Source organism: Saccostrea cucullata, unplaced genomic scaffold (assembly GCF_032062105.1).
Source record: "Saccostrea cucullata isolate Sc308-1 unplaced genomic scaffold, CSIRO_AGI_Scuc_v1 ctg438, whole genome shotgun sequence".
Taxonomy (NCBI): Eukaryota; Metazoa; Mollusca; class Bivalvia; order Ostreida; family Ostreidae; genus Saccostrea; species Saccostrea cuccullata.
The window spans coordinates 417,483-443,758 of NW_026935125.1; the positions used below are offsets into that span (position 1 = coordinate 417,483).

The 26,276-nt window shown below is 34.8% G+C and overlaps 2 protein-coding genes across 2 annotated transcripts; both read right to left on the reverse strand.

Moving 5' to 3' along the window:
- Positions 1–4,587: 4,587 nt before the first annotated feature.
- Positions 4,588–6,580, reverse strand: LOC134241982 (pre-mRNA splicing regulator USH1G-like). Its single transcript, XM_062723998.1, has 2 exons — positions 6,567–6,580; positions 4,588–6,304 (listed from the first exon to the last, which is right to left on the reverse strand). The coding sequence occupies exons 1-2, from the start codon at positions 6,578–6,580 to the stop codon at positions 5,005–5,007; spliced, it is 1,314 nt and encodes a 437-aa protein (XP_062579982.1). The 3' UTR covers positions 4,588–5,004.
- Positions 6,581–14,762: 8,182 nt separating this feature from the next.
- On the reverse strand, positions 14,763–21,265 carry LOC134241963 (pre-mRNA splicing regulator USH1G-like). Its single transcript, XM_062723975.1, has 2 exons — positions 20,931–21,265; positions 14,763–16,456 (listed from the first exon to the last, which is right to left on the reverse strand). Exons 1-2 carry the CDS (start codon positions 21,092–21,094, stop codon positions 15,157–15,159), a joined length of 1,464 nt encoding a protein of 487 aa, XP_062579959.1. The 5' UTR covers positions 21,095–21,265; the 3' UTR covers positions 14,763–15,156.
- Positions 21,266–26,276: the final 5,011 nt, after the last annotated feature.

The window sequence follows — 26,276 nt, forward strand, 5'->3', positions numbered from 1 at the left end:
CTATATCTCCTTTGTTTTTTGACGAAATGTTTCGAATTTTAAAATATAGTCATTCATTTATATATCCTTCAATACGATAGAGATAAAAATTTATGAAATAACGCGCATGCATGTGTGCTGTAATCTGATTGGCTGAAACTTAAAATGGCTATAACTCCCTTGTTTTTCTACCAAACAGGATGGGATTTAGAACATAGATAAATATAAGGGACTCCTACAAGAAGGTGTAATCATCATGCACGTGCTTCCACGTGCGTGCACGTTGAATGAGTAAAATTAAAAATACACTCGAATGAGTTAATTTTTTAATACTTTTGGATTAAATGCTTTGATATCAAATATATTAAGATTTGAGATAGTGTAGACAAGATAATATGGTCGTTATGCACATGAACACGCGTGCAATGCCTATTTTTAAAAAATATATTTTGTATTTTTCTGGGAAGACCTTGATTAAGTCTAAATTCCATAAAGTATTTCTTATCTAATAGAGATTACAGGGAATATGGCACCAAAAGGGAGTTGGGGAGCGTTTGGGGAACATCTGTAACGGTCCCCGTTACAATTAGCACTAGTTATTATTATTATTTTTCTTCTTCTTCCTGGGTACTTTTTTGTCCGGGAATGATCTCGTAAACTATACATCCGACTAAGGTGAAATGTTTTTAGGGTCAGTAGACATGTTATGTAGATTTGCGGAACGAAGGTCATTTTGCGCGCACGTGCTTGCAAGAGCGTGCACGTGCAACATGTGTAATGACCGATTTAATTGATATAGGCGTAACTTTTTAAATTTTTGATGAAATGCTTTGAAACTTATAATATAAGGATATATTAGTAGCATAGACAATATGACATGGTCAAAATAGCAAGATCTCACGCGCATGCACGTGCGCTTTGCTCTGATTGGCTGAAACTAAAGTCTCAATATCTTTCTTGTTTTTTGACGAAATCCTTTGAAATTTTGAAAATAGCCATGCATTAGGATATCCTACAACATGATATATAGCAATTATCATGAAAACACGTGCAGGCACGTGCGCTGCAATCTGATTGGCTTAAACTTTAAATAGCTATAACTCCCTTGATTTTCAACCAAACAGGATGGGATTTGGAACATAGATAGATATACTGGACTACTACAAGAAAATATGGTCACCATGCACATGCATACACGTGCATGTATGTGCACTGCAATCTGATTGGCTGAAACTTTAAACAGCTATAACTCCCTTGGTTTTCAACCAAACGGGGTGGGATTTAGAACATAGATAGATGTAACGGACATCTACAAGAAGGTATGGTCACCATGCTCATGTATGCACGTGCGTGCACGTGAAATGAGCAAAATAAAAAAAAAACACTTGAATGAGCGTATCTTTTTAATACTTTTGGATTAAATACTTTAATATTAAGTATATTAAAATATATAGATTGTGTAGACAAGATGATATGGTCATTACGCACATGCATTCACATGCGCACGCAAAATTTGAATGAACTTGGTACAATTCTGGGTAAACGTTATTAAAGTCTTAAATGCATCGAGTTTGTCTTATTTAATGAAGCTTACAGGGAATATGGCACCAAAAGGGAGTTGGGGAGCGTTTGGGGAACATCTGTAACGGTCCCCGTTACAATTAGCACTAGTTTTGTATGAAGATGGTGCTCTTTTATATTATTTTGTGCTTATTTTATATTATGCTGTGCTTATTTTATATGAAGGTGGTGCTCTATTATATTATGCTGTGCTTATTTTATATGAAGATGGTGCTCTTTTATGCTGTGCTTATTTTATACGAAGATGGTGCTCTATTATATTATGCTGTGGTTTTTTAATATGGAGGTGGTGCTTTATTATATTGTGCTGTGGTTGTTTCATGTGATGGTGTTTTTTTTTTCAAATACATATTTCATGTCAAGAAATTCCTCATATTTTAAAGATTAAATTCAATACTGAGTTTATCAGCTATTATCTCGAAATGTTGAAAGTAAAACAAATACTAGTACTAGTAATTGATGTAATTAAAATCATTCAAATACACTATGACTATTGCTAATTCCTCTTTTTTCCATCAGTTATGCACTTGGTTTCAGGTTGGTGTATTTTGTGTATTAATGTTTTCCTAGGTGCAGTGTCTAAGATTAGCACGTTTCAAAAATGTCGTTTTATTGTATATAGGTACGACATTTGCCATTTTCGGAAAATCTAGAGGGATTTGTTGTCTCTGTCATTCGGGGACGCCTCAACATTCTACATATTTAAAATCGTCACTTCCATTGCTATCACTTGCAGTGCTAAATATCAAGAAGTTTTTGTTTACAGCATATTTTATACGACAAATTCAATTTGGTAGACGATTGAAGGGCGTTATTTAAGGATTTTTAAATGTAGATTTCACCCAAAATTACGTCCGAAACTGGTAGAAAAAGTGTAGATATTGATTAAAATCAAGAGTGAACCGAGCCCGGCACCTAGTAAGGGCAAAATCTACTTTTGAAAATCCTATGTATTTAAAAAAAAAAAAAAAAAAAAAAAAAACCACCATCACATGAAATAACCACAGCACAATATAATAAAGCACCACCTCCATATTAAAAAACCACAGCATAATATAATAGAGCACCATCTTCGTATAAAATAAGCACAGCATAAAAGAGCACCACCTTCATATAAAATAACCACAGCATAATATAAAAGAGCACCATCTTCATATAAAATAACCACAGCATAATATAAAATAAGCACAGCATAATATAAAAGAGCACCATCTTCATATAAAATAAGCACAGCATAATATAAAATAAGCACAGCATAATATAAAAGAGCACCATCTTCATATAAAATAAGCACAGCATAATATAAAAGAGCACCATCTTCATATTAAATAAGCACAGCATAATATAAAATAGCCACATAAGGCAGCTATGGCGTTCCATAGATATAACTTAACAAAAAAGCAGACAATACCAAGTTATTTTCTCCTTGTAACAGACCCATTGCTTAAAGGACGGCAACTTTCTGATAAGATTATGAGACCATGTTTTGAGGTTTTAAATGCACGAAGAGAAAAATAGCATTTCTATTCTAGGTTTGGAATTTACGGGCAAGAAAAACAGCCAGAGTGAAATTTATTTATTTTTATTTTTTTTGACAAAAGGACAGTTAAAAAACATTCATCATTATGAAAAAAATAACTCATTCTGTCTTCTCTATATGAGGGTTTGTTTCCTTCAATTTGCTCATTTACTTGACACACGTGACTGTAACATTTTTATCCAATTCCTAATTGTTTTTATAGAACACATTTTTAGTATGACCATTTGTACACTGAAATATGGCAGATCCTTTGATTACCTGAACTTGTTCCTTGTTTTTGAAAGTTTTTTTTTCAAGTTTGGAAAATTAAGTCCAACGGTGAAAGATCTGGCGAATATTGTTGGTGTGGCAAAACATTCACTTTCTGTTTATTTCAAAATTCCATTTACTGTTCAGAACGTGTACTTTTGGCCGATGTCATGAATAAAATGAATGTAATTATAGATTTCCGATTGTGGTTCCTTTTTCTAAGCTCGTCCAGAAAATGAACGGCCTCCCCAAATAAGAATCTATAAAATAAGACCACCGCTACTGAAGAAAATAGCATTTAAACTTTTTGTGCTATTGCAGTTTTTTTCTCTTCTCAATACTTTGCTGTATTGTTCACATGCATCTTGTAAATTTTTCTGGGGGGTTCAAAGCCATGGATTAAGGTTCATTAATCATCTGTTAGAATTTCAGACAAACGTGATAACTACAATTTCTTATTTTCAAAAAATAATAGTTTGGATATTTTTACACGCTGTTGTTTAGATGAATTGATTGATTCATTGTATATTGTTTAACGTCTCTCTCGAGAATTTTTCACTCATATGGAGATGCCACCACTTGCCAGTGGAGAGCTGCAAATTTTGTCCTATACTCGGCACACAGTGCCGTTGAGCAGTTAGGAATCTTTTTCGTGTCAGCACCTGCTGCGACATGGGACCTCGGTTTATACGGTCTCATCCGAAGGACCGGTCTCCACAGGGGTATTCGATTCCGAGACGTAAGGATCAACTTTTTACTTCGCAACTCTAGAGCAGACGCTCTAACCACTGCACCACTTAGATGAATTAAACAACCCTCGTAAAAAGCATAATAGGACAGATTATTTTTTATGACTAATTTGGAAAGATGAAATTCAATTAAACTATCAATTTTAGCTTTTTAAAATTAAAATTATATGAGTCACCTGACAAAGAAACAAAAAAAAAGTTTCTTAAATGGAGAGAAATGATTTGCACAATTGGAAAAGTCAAGCACGGACGCGTTTGGAATCCTATATCGTGCTTTCATGAATGGTGTCTGAAAGACTGAAACACTTAGATGCCATGTACATAACTCCGTGAGTATAATAATTATTGTTCACACCATCCCGATTCTTTAGTTATCTATATTTTAGCTGGCCTTGCATTAAAAAAATTGAATCCACTTTTGATGGCATACTTTTGTCCAATATTATTTTTAATGAATATCTGGGTATCCTGAAATCAAATGAAAATTTATATAATACTGTTTTTATTTGATTTAGATTCATTGTCCAATGTACAAACCGATTTAATAGAATACTAGTAATTATTCATAGAATGTAATTCAGTTATTAGTTTATCTTTGATGTGGTTTCCATATCTGATTATGGATGAAGAATAAAAAATATTGAATACAATCATATGAGCACATTCAATAAAACTATTCTTTACTGGATGAATAACAAACACACTGATGTGAAGAAGAGTCGGACTGGACTGAAGTATCCCAATAAATGCAGGAGAAAAACAAACAAACACTTTAACAATCCGCTTATAGAACTACATTTGAATCATAAATGCATGACGTTTATCACGTCGAAAGCATCTCATTATAATCCAATAAATTATTCACAGGGTGGTATTCATATATGCACAGAACGACAGCTAAGAATTTCACAAATAGGAGTCCGTTATTGCTGATGGCGTAGACAGACGTTCCTTCCTAATTTTGATGGCTGCCTGCAGCTTCCTCCTCGGTCCAAGTTTCAAACCAAGCTTCTCAAGGTCGTCTTCCGCCAGAGTCATTAAAGATTGTAGGTCCACGTCTTGATCTGTGAATACATAAGTGTAATGGCTCAATTCACACGAGGCCAGGAAACGGATTAAATTTGAAAATTGTGTATCCTCTTCTTCATCATCAGAGCACACTTCATCCGGGTTCCACGGCACATTTGGACCTGCTTCCGTGACGTCATTTTTCCCAAGACTATCTGAACTTCCGCTTTCACGATTTGATTTTAATCCGTTTAACTCATCATCAAAACCCTGATTATCTAAGAAATCTGCGGAAGCAGAACGACCCATTGCATTTAACGTGCCAGTAACTCCAATATTTCTTAAGAAAGAGATTTTTCCAAACTGCGGTCGAGAGAACATTCCTGGTTTTTCTTCTTCGTCTTCGTATCCTATCGAATCATTGCTGTCTACTCCAGAATCTAACAAGTCCGACTCACTTTTACTTTTAGAGCCGTATGACGACACGCCATTCATTCCTGGAAACACATTAGACAAAGGCTTTCTGGCAGAAGGATCATTTTCACGATTTGTCACGTACATGATATCAGAACCTTTTCGCACACCTGCTGTTCCTGCTAAGGAGCGCATAGTTCGTTTACCGTCGATATTTTCACTGGTTTTAAAATCACTAACTGTACCAGTGTTCTGGCTACTTTGATGTTGCATGATTCGCTTTTGTGCACCACCTACTCCCCGCCTACTAGGCTGTGCAATCTGTGAGAATGTGGTATTGCCATTTGGTATTGCTGGACCTTTCCTTTTGGGCTTTAGCCTCATAGTCAGAGTTTTGATTGGGTTTTTGCTTGGCGGTTTAAAGCCAGGACTGAGCTCTTCCTGAATTCTCCGTTGTTCTTTCTCGGCGTATTTGGCTGCTTCCCTTTGTCTTCTTTCCATGCGTTTTATATTTTGTTCCACATCTCTGGTTGCCTTTTCACGCATATGTTGGACGACCTTCGGGTTTTTCTGCTGTTGCTTTGATTGTGCATCATCAAGAAATGCAATTATATCAACTTTGCCTTCGTCCATGGCGATATCCATTGCAGAATTACGTTCATTGTCCAGTGCCCAGAGGTTGCAGCCGAAATTCACGAGAAATGATACGGTGTTTAAGTGGTCGTTCTTTGCTGCATGATGGAGGGCCGTAAACCCTTGCAGATCACATTTGTCCGGATCCCCACTGTAAGCAATTCAAAGGATGATAGTCAACAATGATATAACAAATATAATGTAACAGAGATGTGCTTGTAATTTATATCTTTAATATATATAGAAACCTCGTAATTATGCCTTTTATCGTCATAATTGTCCGTTAATATATATAAATCTCTGTCGACGTCTCAAGAAAATATTAAAAATATTTTAAACTTAAATCTGAAGCAAATGAATTACCAAATATAACAAATTGTAAATGTTCAGCAATAAAAATATTTACATATTACATTGATATCTCCATAATGCATTTAAAATAAATATTTTTTTTAAATTTTTTTTTTTAGCTCACCTGAGCTGAAAGCTCAAGTGAGCTTTTCTGATCACCCGGTGTCCGTCGTCCGTCCGTCCGTCTGTCCGTCCGTCCGTCCGTCTGTAAACTTTTCACATTTTCAACTTCTTCTCAAGAACCACTGGCCCAATTTTAACCAAACTTGGTACAAAGCATTCTTGAGTGAAGGGGAATTTAAATTGTTAAAATCAAGGGCCAAGACTCCTTCCAAGGGGAGATAATCAAGAAAATAGGAAAATAGGGTGGGGTCATTAAAAAATCTTCTTCTCAAGAATCACTGGGCCAGAAAAGCTGAAATTTATGTGGAAGCATCCTGGGGTAGTGTATATATTAAATTGTTAAAATCATGACCCCCGGGTGTAGGGCGGGGCCACAATAGGGAATCCAAGTTTTACATAGAAATATATAGAACAAATCTTTAAAAATCTTCTCCTCAAGAACCACTTGGCCAGGAAAGCTGAAACTTATGATGAAGCATCCTTGGGTAGTGTAGATATTAAATTGTTAAAATCATGACCCCCGGGGGTAGGGCGGGGCCACAATAGGGAATCCAAGTTTTACATAGAAATATATAGAACAAAACTTTAAAAATCTTCTTCTCAAGAACCACAGGGCCAGGAAAGCTGAAACTTATGTGGAAGCATCCTTTGGTAGTGTAGATATTAAATTGTAAAAATCATGACCCCCGGGGGTAGGGCGGGGCCACAATAGGGAATCCAAGTTTAACCTAGAAATATTTAGAATAAATCTTTAAAAATCTTCTTCTCAAGAACCACTTGGCCAGGAAAGCTGAAACTTATATGGGAGCATCCTTGGGTAATGTAGATATTAAATTTTAAAAATCATGACCCCCGGGGGTAGGGCCGGGCCACAATAGGGAATCCAAGTTTAACCTAGAAATTTATAGAATAAATCTTTAAAAATCTTCTTCTCAAGAACCACTGGGCCAGGAAAGCTGAAACTTATGTGGGAGCATCCTTGGGTAGTGTAGATATTAAATTGTTAAAATCATGACCCCCGGGGTAGGGCGGGGCCACTATAGGGAATCCAAGTTTAACCTAGAAATATATAGAACAAATCTTTAAAAATCTTCTTCTCAAGAACCACTTGGCCAGGAAAGCTAAACTTATGATGAAGCATCCTTGGGTAGTGTAGATATTAAATTGTTAAAATCATGACCCCCGGGGGTAGGGCGGGGCCACAATAGGGAATCCAAGTTTTACATAGAAATATATAGAACAAATCTTTAAAAATCTTCTTCTCAAGAACCACAGTGGGCCAGGAAAGCTGAAACTTATGTGGAAGCATCCTTTCGTAGTGTAGATATTAAATTGTAAAAATCATGACCCCCGGGTGTAGGGCGGTGCCACAATAGGGAATCCAAGTTTAACCTAGAAATATATAGAATAAATCTTTAAAAATCTTCTTCTCAAGAACCACTGGGTCAGGAAAGCTGAAACTTATGTGGAAGCATCCTTTCGTAGTGTAGATATTAAATTGTTAAAATCATGACCCCCGGGGGTAGGGCGGGGCCACAATAGGGAATCCAAGTTTAACCTAGAAATATATAGAACAAATCTTTAAAAATCTTCTTCTCAAGAACCACTTGGCCAGGAAAGCTGAAACTTAAGTGGAAGCATCCTTGGGTAGTGTAGATATTAAATTGTTAAAATCATGACCCCCGGGGGTAGGGAGGGGCCACAATAGGGAATCCAAGTTTTACATAGAAATATATAGAACAAATCTTTGAAAATCTTCTTCTCAAGAACCACTTGGCCAGGAAAGCTGAAACTTATGTAGGAGCATCCTTTGGTAGTGTAGATATTAAATTGTTAAAATCATGACCCCCAGGGGTAGGGAGGGGCCACAATAGGGTTTCCAAGTTTTACATAGAGTTTATTGAACAAATCTTTGAAAATCTTCTTTTCAAGAACCACTAGGCCAGGAAAGCTGAAACTTATGTGGAAGCATCCTAATTGAGTGTAGATTTTTAAATTGTTAAAATCATGACCCTCGGGCGTAGGGCGGGGCCACAATGGGGAATCCAAGTTTTACATAGAAATATATATATAGAACAAATCTTTTAAAAAGATCTGCATCACCCAAGTTACTCAGGTGAGCGATGTGGCCCTTGGGCCTCTTGTTTGCATATGCTATTTATTCTTTATGAAGTAGATTTGAATAAAGAATGTGTTATCTTAATTGGCGGTTTAATTTTGAATTTGATATTAAAAGGAATTTGGACTTCACCAATAAAATATCTATGTAGTCTTCGGAGTTTATAGATAATCAATTCCATCAAGTTGGAATTCCAATGGCCTCTATTTGTGCTCTTTATATTAGCCGAATTGTTTTTATGTTCCTCTGAAGATTAAAAAAAACTTCTTCATGAGAAGAAGATAATTGCTTGGGTCTTCAAAACTATATTCAGATATAAGCATATCGATTAAGTCTTAGCAATCAACAAAATTTACTCTATGTTGACTAAATATATCCCAGTGAACAGGAAAAAATAGATACCACAGAATCTGTCACATCTGTTTCATATTTAGATAATTTCTTGATTATGGACAATTAAGGCCAAACCACAGCTTTCAAAACTCTTTTTTTAATTATGACAAAAAAGATAACTTCAGCTTTTTCATCGTCTCAAGTTTTAACTTGTGTCAATTAAAATTTTCAGAAAACATATGTAGTATTGAAACTTTTCGTTCAGTTCTTGCAGAAATTACATATCAATTTCTGCTTTCTGGTTATCTTCATTTTTATAATTCCTGTATTGGTAGTCACGTTATCAACTCTGGTTAATAGGGCATGTAACCCATATATTCGACTATATAATCTATCTACGAGTCATCACCCTTTTCTGAAATTCTATCAGAGATTGATTGATTGTTTATAATATTGTTTAACGTCCCTCTCGAGAGTTTTTCACTCATAAGGAGCACTGAGAGAATTACCTAGTTGATTTAACTATTGTGCCTAGTAAAGCGTTCGTCGTGATTAGTAATCACTCTGTGTACTAGCTAAGGTAGTGAAAAGTTGAGTGATGGTTGTAAAGATACTTAGATACCTAGTGAAAGTTACTTATAAATTCTTAGATTTACTAACATTATCTAGTAAATCAACCCGATACCTTAACCTAGTAAAATTACTTTTGAGGTAGTGTTTGTATGGACAGTAAATTTACTAGTCTTCCCAGTGACTTTCACTAGTTTTTTTTTTTTCAGTGAGACGCCACCACTTATCGGTGGAGAGCTACAAATGTTGTCCTATAATCGGCACTCAGGAACAGTAAAAGAGTTCTCAGAATATACAAGAAAGTTTTGTCACACCTACAATATTTAAAGATCTTTCGCCCTTGGACTTGTTTCTTTTTCAAACTTGAAAAAAAACAACATTTTTTAGAAACAAGAATCAAGTCCAGTAAATCATAGGATCTGCCGTATTCCAGTATACAAAGGGGCATACTAAATACATGTGTTCTAAAACAATTAAGAACTAGTGCTAATTGTAACGGGGACCGTTACAGATGTTCCCCAAACGCTCCCCAACTCCCTTTTGTGCCTAATTCCTGTAAGACATTTTTAAAATATGATCAGTATCGACGGATTTCATCAAAGAATTATAAAAGCTACAATGATCTCAACTATATGATTGGCCCCATGAGAAAAGGTCCTTATGGCAATTTTTACACATTTTTAGTTTTCCATGGATTTTAATAGAGCAAGGTTAGAAGTTACCAAATATGAATTTTTATGACCCTACGTCAACTCTAAGTAAGTTTTTCCTTCATTTATATTACTAATACTTTAACAGGTAAATAATGACGTCCTGTTACTTTCGCACTAACGTCAAACGTCAAAAGTTTTCAGAGTGAACACGTTTTTAACCTTTCGTCGTAACGTTAATACTGATAATGAATGTATATCACTGAGTATTCCTAGAATATTTTTTTTTACTTATTAAATCTTTTATTTTAATTATTGTATACAATACAATAATAATTTAGTAGTACTTAGTAATAACTGTTTAGTATTTTTCCACCAATGAAAGTAACTGGTTGTTTTATATTTCACAGTGAAATTTAAAACAAACAGTTACTTTCATTGATGGAAAATTGCTGGGAGAAGCAAACGACTTCTGTTCAATATCAATTATCTTTGTAATATAAAGCATACTTTCACAATACTAAAATATTTCTTCGTGTAAAGATTTGTTCAATTGAAAATCTTATAGAATTCATTCGAAAATCATGGCCCTCGATGCACATAGGCCAAGCTGTCAACTTTCTTGTTTTAATACAGAATAACGATAAATCTTTCCAAATGTGAAAGAAATTGCTCCCAAATATTTCAAAAAAAAGTCCTCGGCAACAACAATGAACAAGATACAACTGGGTTGTAAAAATTTGTGAATTCTTTTTTTTTTCTTTCTAAATATAAAGACAGAAAAAAATTGTGAAATATAATTAATTACTGTATACTCTGTACAACAATTAAAGTGGGGTTTTTTTTTGTTGTAAAAATCAAAGAGTTTTAGAAGAACATATATACCAAGTATATACAAATAGCGGGTAATTTATTACTGATTTATTAAAGCCATTCTACATGTACCTACTGTTTTTGACCATGTCATCTTGTCTATACTACTTATATATCCTTATATTCTGGGTTTCAAAACATTTCATCAAAAAATAGAAAAGTTACGGCTGTATCCATTATATTAGTCATTTCACGTGTTGCACGTGCGCGCTCTTGCAAGCACGTGCGCGCAAAATGACCTTCATTCCGCAAATCTACATAACATGCCTAGTGACCCTAAAAAGGTTTCACCTTGATCAAATGTGTAGTTTACGAGATCATTCGCGGAAAAGATTTTCCCAGGAAGAAGAAAAATAATAATAATAACTAGTTCTAATTGTAACGGGGACCGTTACAGATGTTCCCCAAACGCTCCCCAACTCCCTTTTTGTGCAAATTTCCTTTAAAACTTTTTTCAATATGCTTAGTATCGCAGGATTTCATAAAAGAATTTTAAAAGCTACAATGATATCAACTTTTTGTCATTTAACGCATTGTTCGCAAACGCACGTGCATGCACTTGCAAGGTGATCATGACATGTTGTTTAAACCATTAACATATCTTTATATTCCAGAAATCAATGAAAAGTCATAAAAATATAAATTTTACCGTTTTCAAACATATTGTTCATTTTACGCATTGCATGTGCGCATGTGCATGCAAGCACGTCCTTGCATTCAATTTTGATAGCAATATCATGTAGGAATCCATAAAACCTATTCATATTCTAAACTTCATCCTGTTTTGTTGAGAAACAAGAAAGATATAGGCATGTAAAGTTTCAGCCGATCAGATTGCAGCACACGTGGATTTATGTGCTTTCGTGATAATTCTTATATATCATACGGTAGATCTTCATAATATGTGACTAAGTTCAAAATTTAAAAGGATAATGACATAAAACAAGAAAGATTTTGAGACTTTAGTTTCAGCCAATCAGAGCAAAGCGCACGTGCAAGCGCGCAAGATCTTGTAATTTTGACCATGTCATCTTGTCCATACTACTACTATATTCATGCATTGTGAGTTTCAAAAAATTCCATCAAGAAATAGAAAAGTTATGGCTTCATCCATTATCTTGGTAATTTCACATGTTGCACGTGCGCGCTCTTGCCAGCACACGCGCATGTACATGCTTTCATGAAAATTAATATATATCATGCTGTAGATCTTCATATTGTGTGACTAAGTTCAAAATTTCAAAGGATTATGACGAAAAACAAGAAAGATATTGAGACTTTAGTTTCAGCCAATCAGAGCGAAGCGCACGTGCATGCGCGTGAGATCTTGCTATTTTGACCATGTCAACACGTCTATACTACTAATATATACTTATATTATGAATATCAAAGCATATAATCAGAAAATAGAAAAGTTACGGCTGTATCTATTATTTTGGTCATTTCAAGCGTTGCACGTGCGCGCTCTTGCAAGCACGTGCGCGCAAAATGACCTTCGTTCCGCAAATCTACATAACATGTCTACTGACCCTAAAAAGGTTTCACCTAAGTCGGGCGTGTAGTTTACAAGATCATTCGCGGAAAAGATTTTCCCAGGAAGAAGAAAAATAATAATAATAATAACTAGATGCGATCTCGTTGCGAGCAACGAGTAGGTCTTCCGTCCGAATTTTCGATAAGATGAGATATGACTTTGACTATGATCTTTGATAAAACATCATGGAATCATGCCTTTTCTCTTTTGATTAAATCCTTTTCATTTAGATAATATCATCAATGCGTACTTAATTTGCACATTAATTCTTTTCTTTTTTCTACTTTGAGAAACAACCAAACCCAATTAAAGAAGACTTGTAAGGAGACCTTGGATTATGAATGTAGTTTGACACAGAATTGCAACGAACCTACGACGTGACAATCCAAGTATCCCTACACATTTCATTGCTCCTTATGTTACTTTCGTTCAAGCAAACGCTCGGCTGCCTCTGTTAACCGCAATTGCGAAATGTCGGAATTGACAGAGACCACCGCCATTTCGTTCCCGCTTTAGATTTTTTAATGTTAATATCTCGAGTTTGAATTTATAAATTTACAAACGAATTATATATTCAGCCTAATAAGAAATGTTTCTATCAACTATACTAATATCATTTGAAAATATTGAAAAACAAAAAAGTTAAAGACCTTTTGGCCCCTCTATGCCCCTAATTTGAAGGACTAACCCCGTTTACTTGATATCAAATGAAAGGTCTTACTATATTGCACATTTTTTATTATATATGTCTTAACAAAATATTAACAGGTAAAAAGATATAAAAGAAAACGTGTCAATTTTTGCGAGATGAGTATGAGGCTATTTTTCGATCCCAGGCGAGCGTCGATGCCTTTTTACCTGGAAAGCTCTATATGCAAAATGTCACATCTACCATCCTTCCTCTACCTTCACTGAAAATCTCAAGTCGATATCTTAAGTCGTTTAGGAGGAGATCTCAGGACAAGCTGACCCTCTAATAATCAGAAAATCGTCCATATCTCACGACCGGAAGTGACGACGTACTTGAAAAATTTCCGACAAGGTTCAGATAAATATCTATCAGATCTGAAAATTTGGTGAGAAAGCCGTTTCTGAGAAATTGCACAAAATCGGTAAGAAAAAAAAAAAAATAATAATAATAATAATAGGGAAAAAGAAACCGAACGAAAACAATAAGGTCTTCCGTTGGAAACGGAAGACCTTAATAAGAAACAGAGTAAAAACAATATGTTCCCCAACTTCGTTTGGGGAACATAATTAGAAATAAATGTTACAGTCGCGTGTTTCAACTAAAGGAGCATATCTATGGGAAATCATTAAGACAACATGATTGAAAAGCGTTTGTTGTTTCTTTCAGAGCACCAATGACATAGTGTATTGAACAGCCCTCGTAAAAGATACACAGTATGACAAGTAATTTTTAATGACCAATTTGAAGTGGTGACGTCTAATTAAACATTAATTTTAGCACATTAAAATTAGAATTATATAAATTACCCGAAAAATAGAAGCATTAAATCTTTTCTTTAATGGAGATAAATGATTTGCACAATTAGAAATCATTCAAGTACGGTTTTTACCGAGAACATTTAAGAACCGTATGGCATCATACCGGGGTATATCGTACTTTCATGAATTGTGTCTGAAACCCTTAGATGCCACAAAACTCAGTGAATAAAATAATTATTGCTATCTATATACGTAATGATAAGATCATATAGTTCACTATATCGCACAACAAGTGTGTAGTTGGTAGTGCGATGATTAATTGATTTTATGTTGTTTAACATCCCTCTCGAGAATTTTTCACCCATATGGAGACACCACCACTCGCCGGTGTAGAGCTGCAAATTTTTTCCTATACCGAGCACTTACGACACAGGCACATGTTTTGTATACGGGGTAACTTGTTTTGTATATGGGGTAGTTATCTACATTTTAGCTGGCCTTGCATTAAAAAAAATTAATCCTCTTTAGATTACATATACTTTTGTTCAATATTACGGACTTTCCTGATTGATTTCATCAAATTAAGATTAGTATAATACTGTTTTATTTTATTTAGATTCAATGTTGTACAAACCGATTTAATAGAATACTAGTAATTATTCATAAAATGTAATTCGGTTACTACTTTATCTTTGATGTGGTATCCAAATCTGATTAAGGATTAAGAATAAAAATTATTGAATACAATCATATGAGCACATTCAAAAAAAACTATTCTTTACTGGATGAATTACAAACACAATGATGTGAACAAGAGTCGGACTGGACTGAAGGATCGAAATAAATGCAGAAAAAAAAACAAACACTTTAACAATCCGCTTATAGAACTACATTTGAATCATAAATGCATGACGTTTATCACATTGAAAGCATCTCATTATAATCCAATAAATTATTCACAGGGTGGTATTCAAATATGCACAGAACGACAGCTAAGAATTTCACAAGTAGGAGTCCGTTATTGCTGATGGCGTAGACAGGCGTTCCTTCCTGATTTTGATGGCTGCCTGCAGCTTCCTCCTCGGTCCAAGTTTCAAACCAAGCTTCTCAAGGTCGTCTTCCGCCAGAGTCATTAAAGATTGTAGGTCCACGTCTTGATCTGTGAATACGTAAGTGTAATGGCTCAATTCACACGAGGCCAAGAAACGGATTAAATCTGAAAACTGTGTGTCCTCTTCTTCATCATCAGAGCACACTTCATCCGGGTTCCACGGCACATTTGGACCTGCTTCCATGACGTCATTTTTCCCAAGACTATCTGAACTTCCGCTTTCACGATTTGATTTTAATCCGTTTAACTCATCATCAAAACCCTGATCATCTAAGAAATCTGCGGAAGCAGAACGACCCATTGCATTTAACGTGCCAGTAACTCCAATATTTCTTAAGAAAGAGATTTTTCCAAACTGCGGTCGAGAGAACATTCCTGGTTTTTCTTCTTCGTCTTCGTATCCTATCGAATCATTGCTGTCTACTCCAGAATCTAACAAGTCCGACTCACTTTTACTTTTAGAGCCGTATGACGACACGCCATTCATTCCTGGAAACACATTAGACAAAGGCTTTCTGGCAGAAGGATCATTTTCACGATTTGTCACGTACATGATATCAGAACCTTTTCGCACACCTGCTGTTCCGGCTAAGGAGCGCAGAGTTCGTTTTCCGTCAATATTTTCACTGGTTTTAAAATCACTAACTGTACCAGTGTTCTGGCTACTTTGATGTTGCATGATTCGCTTTTGTGCACCACCTACTCCCCGCCTACTAGGCTGTGCAATCTGTGAGAATGTGGTATTGCCATTTGGTATTGCTGGACCTTTCTTTTTGGGCTTTAGCCTCATAGTCAGAGTTTTGAATGGGTTTTTGCTTGGCGGTTTAAAGTCAGGACTGAGCTCTTCCTGAATTCTCCGTTGTTCTTTCTCGGCGTATTTGGCTGCTTCCTTTTGTCTTCTTTCCATTCGTTTTACATTTTGTTCCGCATCTCTGGTCGCCTTTTCACGCATATGTTGAACGACCTTCGGGTTTTTCTGCTGTTGCTTTGATTGTGCATCATCAAGAAATGCAATTATATCATATTTGTCTTCGTTCACGGCGATATCCATTGCAGAATGATGTTCATTGTCCAGTGCCCAGAGGTTACAGCCAAAATTCACGAGAAATGACACGGTGTTTAAGTGGCCGTTCTTTGCTGCGTGATGGAGGGCTGTAAACCCTTGCAGGTCACATTTGTCCGGATCACCACTGTAATCAATTCAATGGATTTGAGTCAACATTGATATAACAAATAGAATGTAACAGAGATGTGCTTGTAATTTTACAAATATATTTTTAATGCCAAGTTAACATATTTCTATAGGAACCTCATAATTATGCCTTTTATAGTCATAGTTACATATTTCTATAGGAACCTCCTAATTATGCTTTTAATAGTCTTAGTTGTCCGTTAATATACAGGGTGTCCCAAAACATATCTTACACTTTTAAACCATTATAAAAATTTAATGCCTCAAGTAACATTAATGAAATTTAGAATGTATACTAAAATTATTATAATTTTTTTTTGTCAAGCATACATTTTTTTACAGTTTCCTTATTAATCATCAATATTTTTTCTTTAAATAACATAAGTCATTTTACAGCATGTTCCAAATTTATGTCCCTTGGAATTAACATTGTTTGAACACGATTTCTGAAGTTTTTTTTACCAAGTTTTAAATGTAACATTCTAACAGTTTAGAGGTTTTTCTTTTTCAACATTAAAATTGGGTTTCACCAAACACTAGAATTAAGGATTCTCTTTAACCACATTGTTTAAATGGAAGTTGGGCTTCATCAGAAAATGATGCATATGTTAAATTTTCAGATTCGGGTCTAATTAAAATCCAATGGTCCAACTCTAAATAACTGCTAATTTCTGTCTCTTTTAAATGCTGCATTGCAATTATCTTATGACAAATCAGTTTTAGATTGAATTTGCGTATTGTAAGAACGCTAGATTTACCAAAGGTGCTATCTTGTTCATATAGGACCCGTCTAAGGGATTTTTTAAAATAAAGTTTCAGGAGAGTAGTAACTCTATTAATGGTATTAATGTTCTCTTGGCACAGGCACTCCTTGGTCCTCTAAAACCAGAATTAAGTCATGTGTACATTTATGGTGCCTTTAACATCAAACTTCCTAACAAATCTGTAAATTAGCTTTCTTTTGGGCACTTTCATTGCAGGATGTTGTTTTCTCATGGTTCTAATGTCTAAAGTAGCAGATTTACACCCATATGAAATGTTCGACAATTTCTATCAGCTGTTCACATGAAGGTTTCATATTAAATATATGATGACGTCTTTTGGACATAATAATTACCTGAATTTTTAACAGAATTTCATGAAAGTTTGTCAGATGAAATGTATGCTAATAAACTAGATGTTGACGAAATATATGTGTGAATGCTTGTGGTTTGATAAAGTTATAGATGATTAAAAGTGTAACATATGTTTTGGGACACCCTGTATATAAATCTCTATCGACGTCTCAAGAAAATATTAAAAATATTTTAAACTTAAATCTGAAGCAAATGAATTACCAAATATAACAAATTGTAAATGTTCAGCAATAAAAATATTTACATATTACATTGATATCTCCATAATGCATTTAAAAAATTGTTTTTTCTTATTTTGCATATGCTATTTATTCTTTATGAAGTAGATTTGAATAAAGAATGTGTTTTCTTAATTGGCGTTTTAACTTTGAATTTGATATTAAAAGGAATTTGGACTTCATCATTAAAATATCTATGTAGTCTTCGGAGTTTATAGATAATCAATTCCATCAAGTTGGAATTCCAATGGCCTCTATTTGTGCTCTTTATATTAGCCGAACTGTTTTTATGTTCCTCTAAAGATTTAAAAAAAAAAACTTCTGTATGAGAAGAAGATAATTGCTTGGGTCTTCAAAACTATATTCAGATATAAGCATATCGATTAAGTCTTAGCAATCAACAAAATTTTGCTCTATGTTGACTAAATATATCCCAGTGAACAGGAAAAAATAGATACCACAGAATCTGTCACATCTCTTTCATATTTAGATAATTTCTTGATTATGGACAATTAAGGCCAAACCACAGCTTTCAAAACTCTTTTTATAAATAGGACAAAAAAGATAACTTCAGCTTTTTCATCGTCTCAAGTTTTAACTTGTGTCAATTAAAATTTTCAGAAAACATATGTAGTATTGAAACTTTTCGTTCAGTTCTTGCAGAAATTACATATCAATTTCTGCTTTCTGATTATCTTCATTTTTATAATTCCTGTATTGGTAGTCACGTTATCAACTCTGGTTAATAGGGCATGTAACCCATATATTCGATTATATAATCTATCTACGAGTAAAACGATAAATCTTTTGATTTATTATATACGTTAAGATCACCGGTTTCCAGGTATCGGTGAGGACAGAAAGGTAGTTCCGACTTTTGAACCCTTTCAGCCTACAAATACACTGTACTTGAAAGAATTCAATAAGTGATAGGAGAAACTCGGAAAATCTTTCCCGATAATTTAGTGAATGCTATCTTTTATTTTGTCAAGGAAAGAAAACCAGTAGTTTGCCATCACTCGAAGAGAGAATTGTCCAGTATTCTTAAGAAACCTTTGCCATAAACATGTTTTCATGAAAACACGAATAGCAGTTCCGATAAAAAATAAACTCATTGAATCAATCGACCAACTTCAAACCCCTCTTATTCCAATAAAACCAATGACCATTTTCGTCAAACAGAATAAGAGAAGTGTATTTGACATTTCAAAAAACTTGATTTTTTGTTGTTGCTGCTACATTAACAAGGGAAAGAAAAAATCTGATTAAAAGACTTCTTGTTTCTGATATACTGTCATAAAAAGTCAGCAATAGACTTTGCCAAATATATATAAAACTTTTTCTGGATTTTTTACATCCTTATTTTCGGTTATAAATTTTAAAGCAACATTTTTTAGTACAAAACACGTAACCAGCAAATACTTATAGGCAGGAATATATACCTACAATATATTTGCAGCCATAAATTTTGTTTTAGTCAGAGGTTGAATGTTACAAATGTATAAGAAACATGGTGAGCTGTCTTCTATATTTGAGGAAAAACTTTGGCGACAGGTTATTCGCGCCTTGGCACGATCAACCAAATATTTCTGTACATATTGATTTTTCGTTGATAACGTATGAAATTTATCTTGAGTCAACACGACACCTGGATAAAACACGACCATGTTGCATTATTCTTGTTCAAATTCAGAACTTAAATATCGTTCGCGAATTTAAATAGGATTTGAAAAGTTTAAAACAAGATTATATATTATTGTTATTATTTTAAAAATATTTCGATTATAAAATTACTCATTAGGTTTCAAGTTCAGAGAGCTGACATCTCCAGAAAAAAAAATGATACTTAGGACTTCGAACGATCTCAATGAATTATCTTAGGATTATACGAGGGTTGTTAGAAAAGTTCGCGGACACATTGAATTACAGAAAATCTATTGTGTACTGTGAAGTATGACCTATGACTGAATGAATTCCTACATTTTGTTTATTGGTATGTAAAAAATCAGGTCCATATAATAAAATCTTAAAATTTTACAACTATTTTTACTATGGGGTTATGGGATTCACGAAGCAATCACTTGACGTAAGCGACGTGAGAACCAGCTTTCAACTCTTTAAGCTTTGTCGCAGTTCTATAAATCTTTTATTTCTTCAGAATTTTCTTATCTTTTTTATACTTTAAAATTGATTATCTATATCAAGACATATTACTTTTCTACTATAATGTCTTTTGTACTGTTTCGGATAGTATTGAGATCTTAAAAAATAAAAAAAGTCTATGCAATCAATCGATCAGGTATGGAAACTATGCAAAACCATGAAAGCGCAACACAACGTCCATGCGATAGGGGGGTATTGAAGTATCGATGGAGTTAATCATTCAAAATGTTACTCCTTCCATTCTTATGAAGCTACAACCATTTGAAAACTTGTTCTTTGTATGTGTAGGATATTCTTGGCAGCATCTTGAACATTTTAATCTATTTTTAGACATTTTCCTGTCTGCATACATAATTTTTAGGTAGTGCAGTGCTCCATGACGCTCAATAACGTTCCAATTTTTGGCTATGTTTTTACGCGTTGATCATTTATAAACGGCTATAAAACAGTCATATACCCTCCAATTTAGTTCAAAATTTCTCCCAGTGACGTTTCCTGCATACTTTAGCGGCAAGTAAAATATCATGAATCTCTTGGCACCACAATTGTGCAATTTTTAATTTTAATAAAGAGTCTTTGTGATATAAACGTGCCAAAATGTATATGCTCCGTGAGGCAAGATTTATCAAAATAAAAATGCCGTATATTTTTCAATAAATACCGGAAAGCACCAAATTCTTGAATATTTATTGGAAAAAAGCTCAAGATTATATCTGAAAAGTTTGACCGGTTTCGTGGAAATAGCGGGCTCACAATAGAACTTGTCCGCGAACTTTTCTAACACCCCTCGTATCTTGACGTATATATAAATAACACGACAGATACCACGCGACTAGATATTGATGTTAGGTTCAACTCATCTTTCACTTTCAAGAATATGACAAATTTCTTTTTCCTTAAAGTTAAAATTGGTAATATAGAGTTTTGAGCGTTATTCTGCGTCATCTAAACGTACCTTCTTCCTACGATCATTCTTAGCGCGTGCAGATTCCCAAAGGCTGCCGCGTACAAGGTAGGCGTCATCCCATCTTCATCCGATGAATTTAGGTCCCTCTTTGTGGCATTTCGTAGGATGTCCTCGTAGCCATCTTTGGCGGCTCGGTGGTATTTGTCGTCCATATTTGTGATTACATAACAAATGGCAGATCCTCGGCTATAAGCGTTTTTTGGTCCTTATCGTTTGACTAATTCAGCCTTTGCAGTCGTCCGTCCTGTACAGTAGTGCAATCTTTAAGTGGGATTGCCAGTGAATTGAACATTTCCCGCACACCTTATGAATATTCATGATAACATGTGAATTTACTGATAAGCCCAGGTAAAGGAATATATATCTGTTCAATTTATTTTAATCCTCAGATAAAACGTGTACTAACAAAACTACGTAAGGTTGTCAATGAAATGCTTATTGCCTGGGCGTGCAGGTGGATAAACCTAGGAGGAAGTTACAGATATGATTTATAACAGTCTATGTTAAGCCTGCTCGCAGTCAGATGTCCTCGGTCCGAACTAAACTTTATTGAACTTAGTATTGGACCATCAAGAATGACTTGAGTGTCCTTTAATTCCCTACTTCACAGCTCCTTGCAAATGTAGCTGAGGAACTCTCCAACAGGGGCTATCAAATCAGGCAATACCTGCTTTAAATTTTAATAATTCTTAAATTTAAGTATATAAATCATTACCAAAAATTTAAATTAACAGAAAAACAAAACAAACAAACAAACAAACAAAAACAAAACAACAACAAACAAACAAGCAAACACAAATGATAATAATGGCAAAGTCCATGCTTTGCGCTGGGAGACACGAAATAAGTGTCAGATCAAAAAGTGAAGTAGGAGGTGCACAATGGCATTATAAAGAATCTGTGAAAATATCATTCAGTGGTACAGGAGGAGTTGCGGATAAAGGATGGATGCCCTTCAATATCATAAAAAGAATGGAAATGTCAATGTTTTGCTATGGGAAGCCCGAATTATGTGTCCGATCAAAAAGTAAAATAAGAGGTGCACAATGGCACTATATATAACAGGTTCTGTGAAATTCGCATTGAATTTCATTTAGTGGTTATTAAAGGAGTTACGGATAAATTAAGGCTACCCCAAAGCGTAACGGACGGGCGTACAGACAGACGAACGGACTTCTCGATCACTCTATACTCTCCCACTTTTCAAGCGGGGGTATAACAATACAAAACAAATACATTTACTGAAATATGTTCGGTTCAAAAAGAACAAATTTGCACCAGGTAGCAGTCTAAAAAAGTGGAAGGTCTCTAATTTTTATTTTAGGCTGATTGCAAAAAAAAAAAATACGCTTGTCTGTTACGCTTTGGGGTACCTATTTCTTATCCGCAACTCTTCTTAATACCACGGAAAGAAATTTGATGAGACTTTCACAGAATCTTTATAACATAATGCCAGTGTGCACCTCCTATTACTTTTTGATGAAAAAAATGGGTACCCTAAAGCGTTACAAACGGACGGACGGACGAACATACCGATTACTATATGCCCTCCCACTTTTACAAGCGGGGGGTATTAAAAAAAACTCCAAAAAATCTTGACCGAAAACTGTTATCACTGTGACACTGGTTCGGTATTGGTGGTTGAATTTGTAGATTTATCATAAACTTTTTTTATGTAGAGAACAATGAACAATTTAAATAGAATCATAAGAGCCGACTGCAGCGGATTTTCCTCAGTCTGAAAAAAAAATCCCAAATTTAAATTAAAACACACAATGCTTAAGTAAAATATGAGAAACCAAAAAACCCATCTCTCACTGCTTGAACACCTAATTATTCCTTAGCAGCTCTCTGTCGGCAATTGTTGGCGTCTCAATGTGAGTGGGAAAAGCTCGAAGGGACACTAAACAAACAAAAAAGTCATTAAATGGGACAGAGTTGTTAGTTAATCTAGAGGTAGTTCGAGCAAAGAGCTCATTAAATGATACCCCACGCCGTCCATTTGATTATAATGACAAAGTCCCTATTCTGCTCATGGAGACCCGAAATAAGTGTCAGATCAAAAAGTAAAATAGGAGGTGCACAATGGCATTATATAATAAAAAATCTGTGAAAGTATTTTTAGATTTTATTTAGTGGTATAGGAGGAGTTGCGGTTAAGAGATGGGTACCCTTCAACATCATAGAAAAAATGCCAGTGTCAGTGTTTTGCTCTGGAAAACCCAAAATATGTGTCCGGTCAAAAAGTAAAATAGAAGGTGCACAATGGCAAAATATAACAAAGATTCTGTGAAAGTCTCATTAAATTTCATTCAGTGGTAAAAGAGGAGTTGTGTATAAGAGATGGGTACCCCAATGCTTAACAGACAGACGGACGTACAGACGGACGGACGGACATCCTGATTACTATATACCTTTCCGCTTTTCAAACAGGGAGTTTATTAGATTCGTCATCCAGGTCCAATCAAGGATGTACGGGGATTAACCACAGGTTGTATACCATACACCCTTCGGCCTCAGGGTCTATGGAATAAAACCCAGGGTTAATCCCTGAACACCCTTGATTGAACCTGGATAACTAATAAATACTAAGTTTCCAAATTCCTAATCCTAAATATTGATATATTGTCGAATAAATTAGTCATATTCCCATGGGTACCATTGCGCTCCGTTATTAGCAGACTTACTTTTGTATATCGACGACGTATTGTCAATTAACAATGGTCATTTCCATTCCTACGTTGATACGATATATCCTGGTGAGCTTGAGATAAAGATACCACAGAGTCTGACACATATGTTTCATACTTGAATATTTTACTTGAAAAACACGTTAATGGTAATCCAACAACCAAGCATAAACGTGAAGACTTTAACATTTCTATCGTCAACTTCCCTTTCTTATGCAGCAATATACCCCGGGTACCTTCATCGCCTGCATACGGAGTGTATATATCTCAGTTGATTCGATACGCAAGAGCATGCTCTTCGTAAGAACAATTTCTAAAACGAGGTTAATTATTGACAAGCAAGTGGATGAAACAAGAATATCAACAGTCTCGTTTGAAGTCATCATTTTGTTATACAATGACCTTGTCAGCAAATACATTTATCATTGAGTCAAATGCTGACTGACGTGTTTCATACTAATTGTTACATGTAGTCCATTATTCATACACTGAGACGGATTTTCCTTTATTTCCCGATCATGATAAGGAGCACACGGCGGAAGTGACCGGTCAACAGGGGGTGCACACTACTCCATGGCACCTGATCCCACCTATGATGTTCTGGAGGTCCGTGTTTAAATACTGTTCGTTTATTTATACGAGGACCATTCAAAAATTACCCGGACTTGTTGCACGGAAAAGACGACATAATCGGGCAAAATGTCACCCATAATATAAAAGAATCTTTACTTATATGATCTGCGAAATTTCATATCAGAATTTTGAAAATTTATATCAATTTTGGGTGATTTATTTGGACATATCTTTAAGTCAGCAAAATATTCGAGGATACTAAAATATGAGCTTTCATTTTCTAAGCATTTTTCCTAGAGTTCCTGTACAGTCTATCTCCTAAACATTTATACACCATTTCTTGTCAAGCTTAAAATCTATAAAACAAAAAAAGAATATTCTTCTTTTTAATTTTAAACCAAAAACCGTAAGTATTTATTAGCTGCAAATATGTATCTCTCCGAAAAAATAGTTTGACAGACCGGAGACTCTCCGCTCTATCAATATATTTTTCGGAGAGCCACATTTCTGCAGCTAGGTATTTTTGAGATATACATGTAGTATGGCATTGGTCAATCTCTATCACGTTTTAAACAATCCGGGGGGGGGGGGGGGGGGTGCACGTAGCAACAGGGGGAGCCAATGGAGGCCTGCCCCCCATCCCCCTTTTCCCAACAGTACTTTTACTATTTGAAATGTTAAGTGAAGGTTTGGTTGACCCCCCACTTTATACTAAAGGAAACTGATATGATGGAAATGTAGTCTAAAGTACGAAAAAGTTGGTACTGAAAAAAGCTGGCATTGAAGAAACATGGCCTCTACACCCCTCCCCCTCCCCACGAAATAAAATTTTAGAGATTGGGCAAATTTTTCTTTTCTTTTTTCTTCTTTTTTCTATATGTCAACTTTTTAAGTTAGTAAAAAAAAATTTCTATGGCTGCCCCCCTTTCAAAAACGATAAAACGATGCTACGTGGCTGTGTACAGAGGTATAACGGTAAAAAATTCCAATTTGCTATTTGTAGACAAGTAACCTGATTAACTACATGTTTTTATTATGCATATTTTGGATATATGTTGGCGATATCTCGAGCATTACACATAATTTAACAGGAGACGTCATTTTCACAGTTGTTTTCACCACAGGCACTTGGGATATTTTTTTTTAATCTGGGTTCGAGTCATCTTTTTACTATTTTTCTAATCTAAAATGCACTATATGTTTCTCGTCATCCGCCTCACCTCGCTTCAACTTCGCTCGATTAATTATCTAAAGCAGAGTAAATCATGGGATATGCATACATTAATAAATGTGTTATACATTCCTCTTCCTTTTCATATTTCCATTTAATTTTTATGTGCTCCCGATTTGCAAATGTTACATAAAATCCTGTGGGATTGACAAACATCAAATGTTTAAAAATTAAGACAAATATTACTTTTACAATATTTCCTAAATTATGCTTCTTATTCCTGAAATCAGTATCACCGAAATGTTTTCGAACATTAAAAGGCCTTTGATTGTGATTATGACGTCATAATACATCTCTGTTTTGTTGACAACATAGTGGTGGATGTGCAGGTAAATTCTTTAGACTATTTAGCCTAACGTATTTTAAGTAAAATCATTTTTAAAGTGAATGTAAGGATAAAATAGTTGGTAATTCTTTGTGCGTTGCGTATCTATTTACATCTGATTACTTAAACAATTAAACAATTTTCGAATTGAATTTACAGAAGACCCACGCTGGCAGTTTTCCTTTCATTAGTTTTTTCTTTAAATGTTAAACCTTTTCATTCTAAAAAAAACATGTATTTGGAATGATGAACTTTTTTGAATTATTGTATTATCATAATACATGTGTATATATAATTATAAGAAAGTATAGTTTTGATTTAGAGTGTCTACCAAAATGATACATTTACAAACACATTGTTACGTCACGTTTGAGGTCTCTAACGATGACCTATGACGTCATAGTCTAGTTTTGTTTACACAAAGCGACAGAGGTGCAATCTGTGAGTAAATCCTTTTCCGTTATTGAAATGCTATTTTTGTATGCCATTTTCCCCCGTAACACTAAAATCTAACT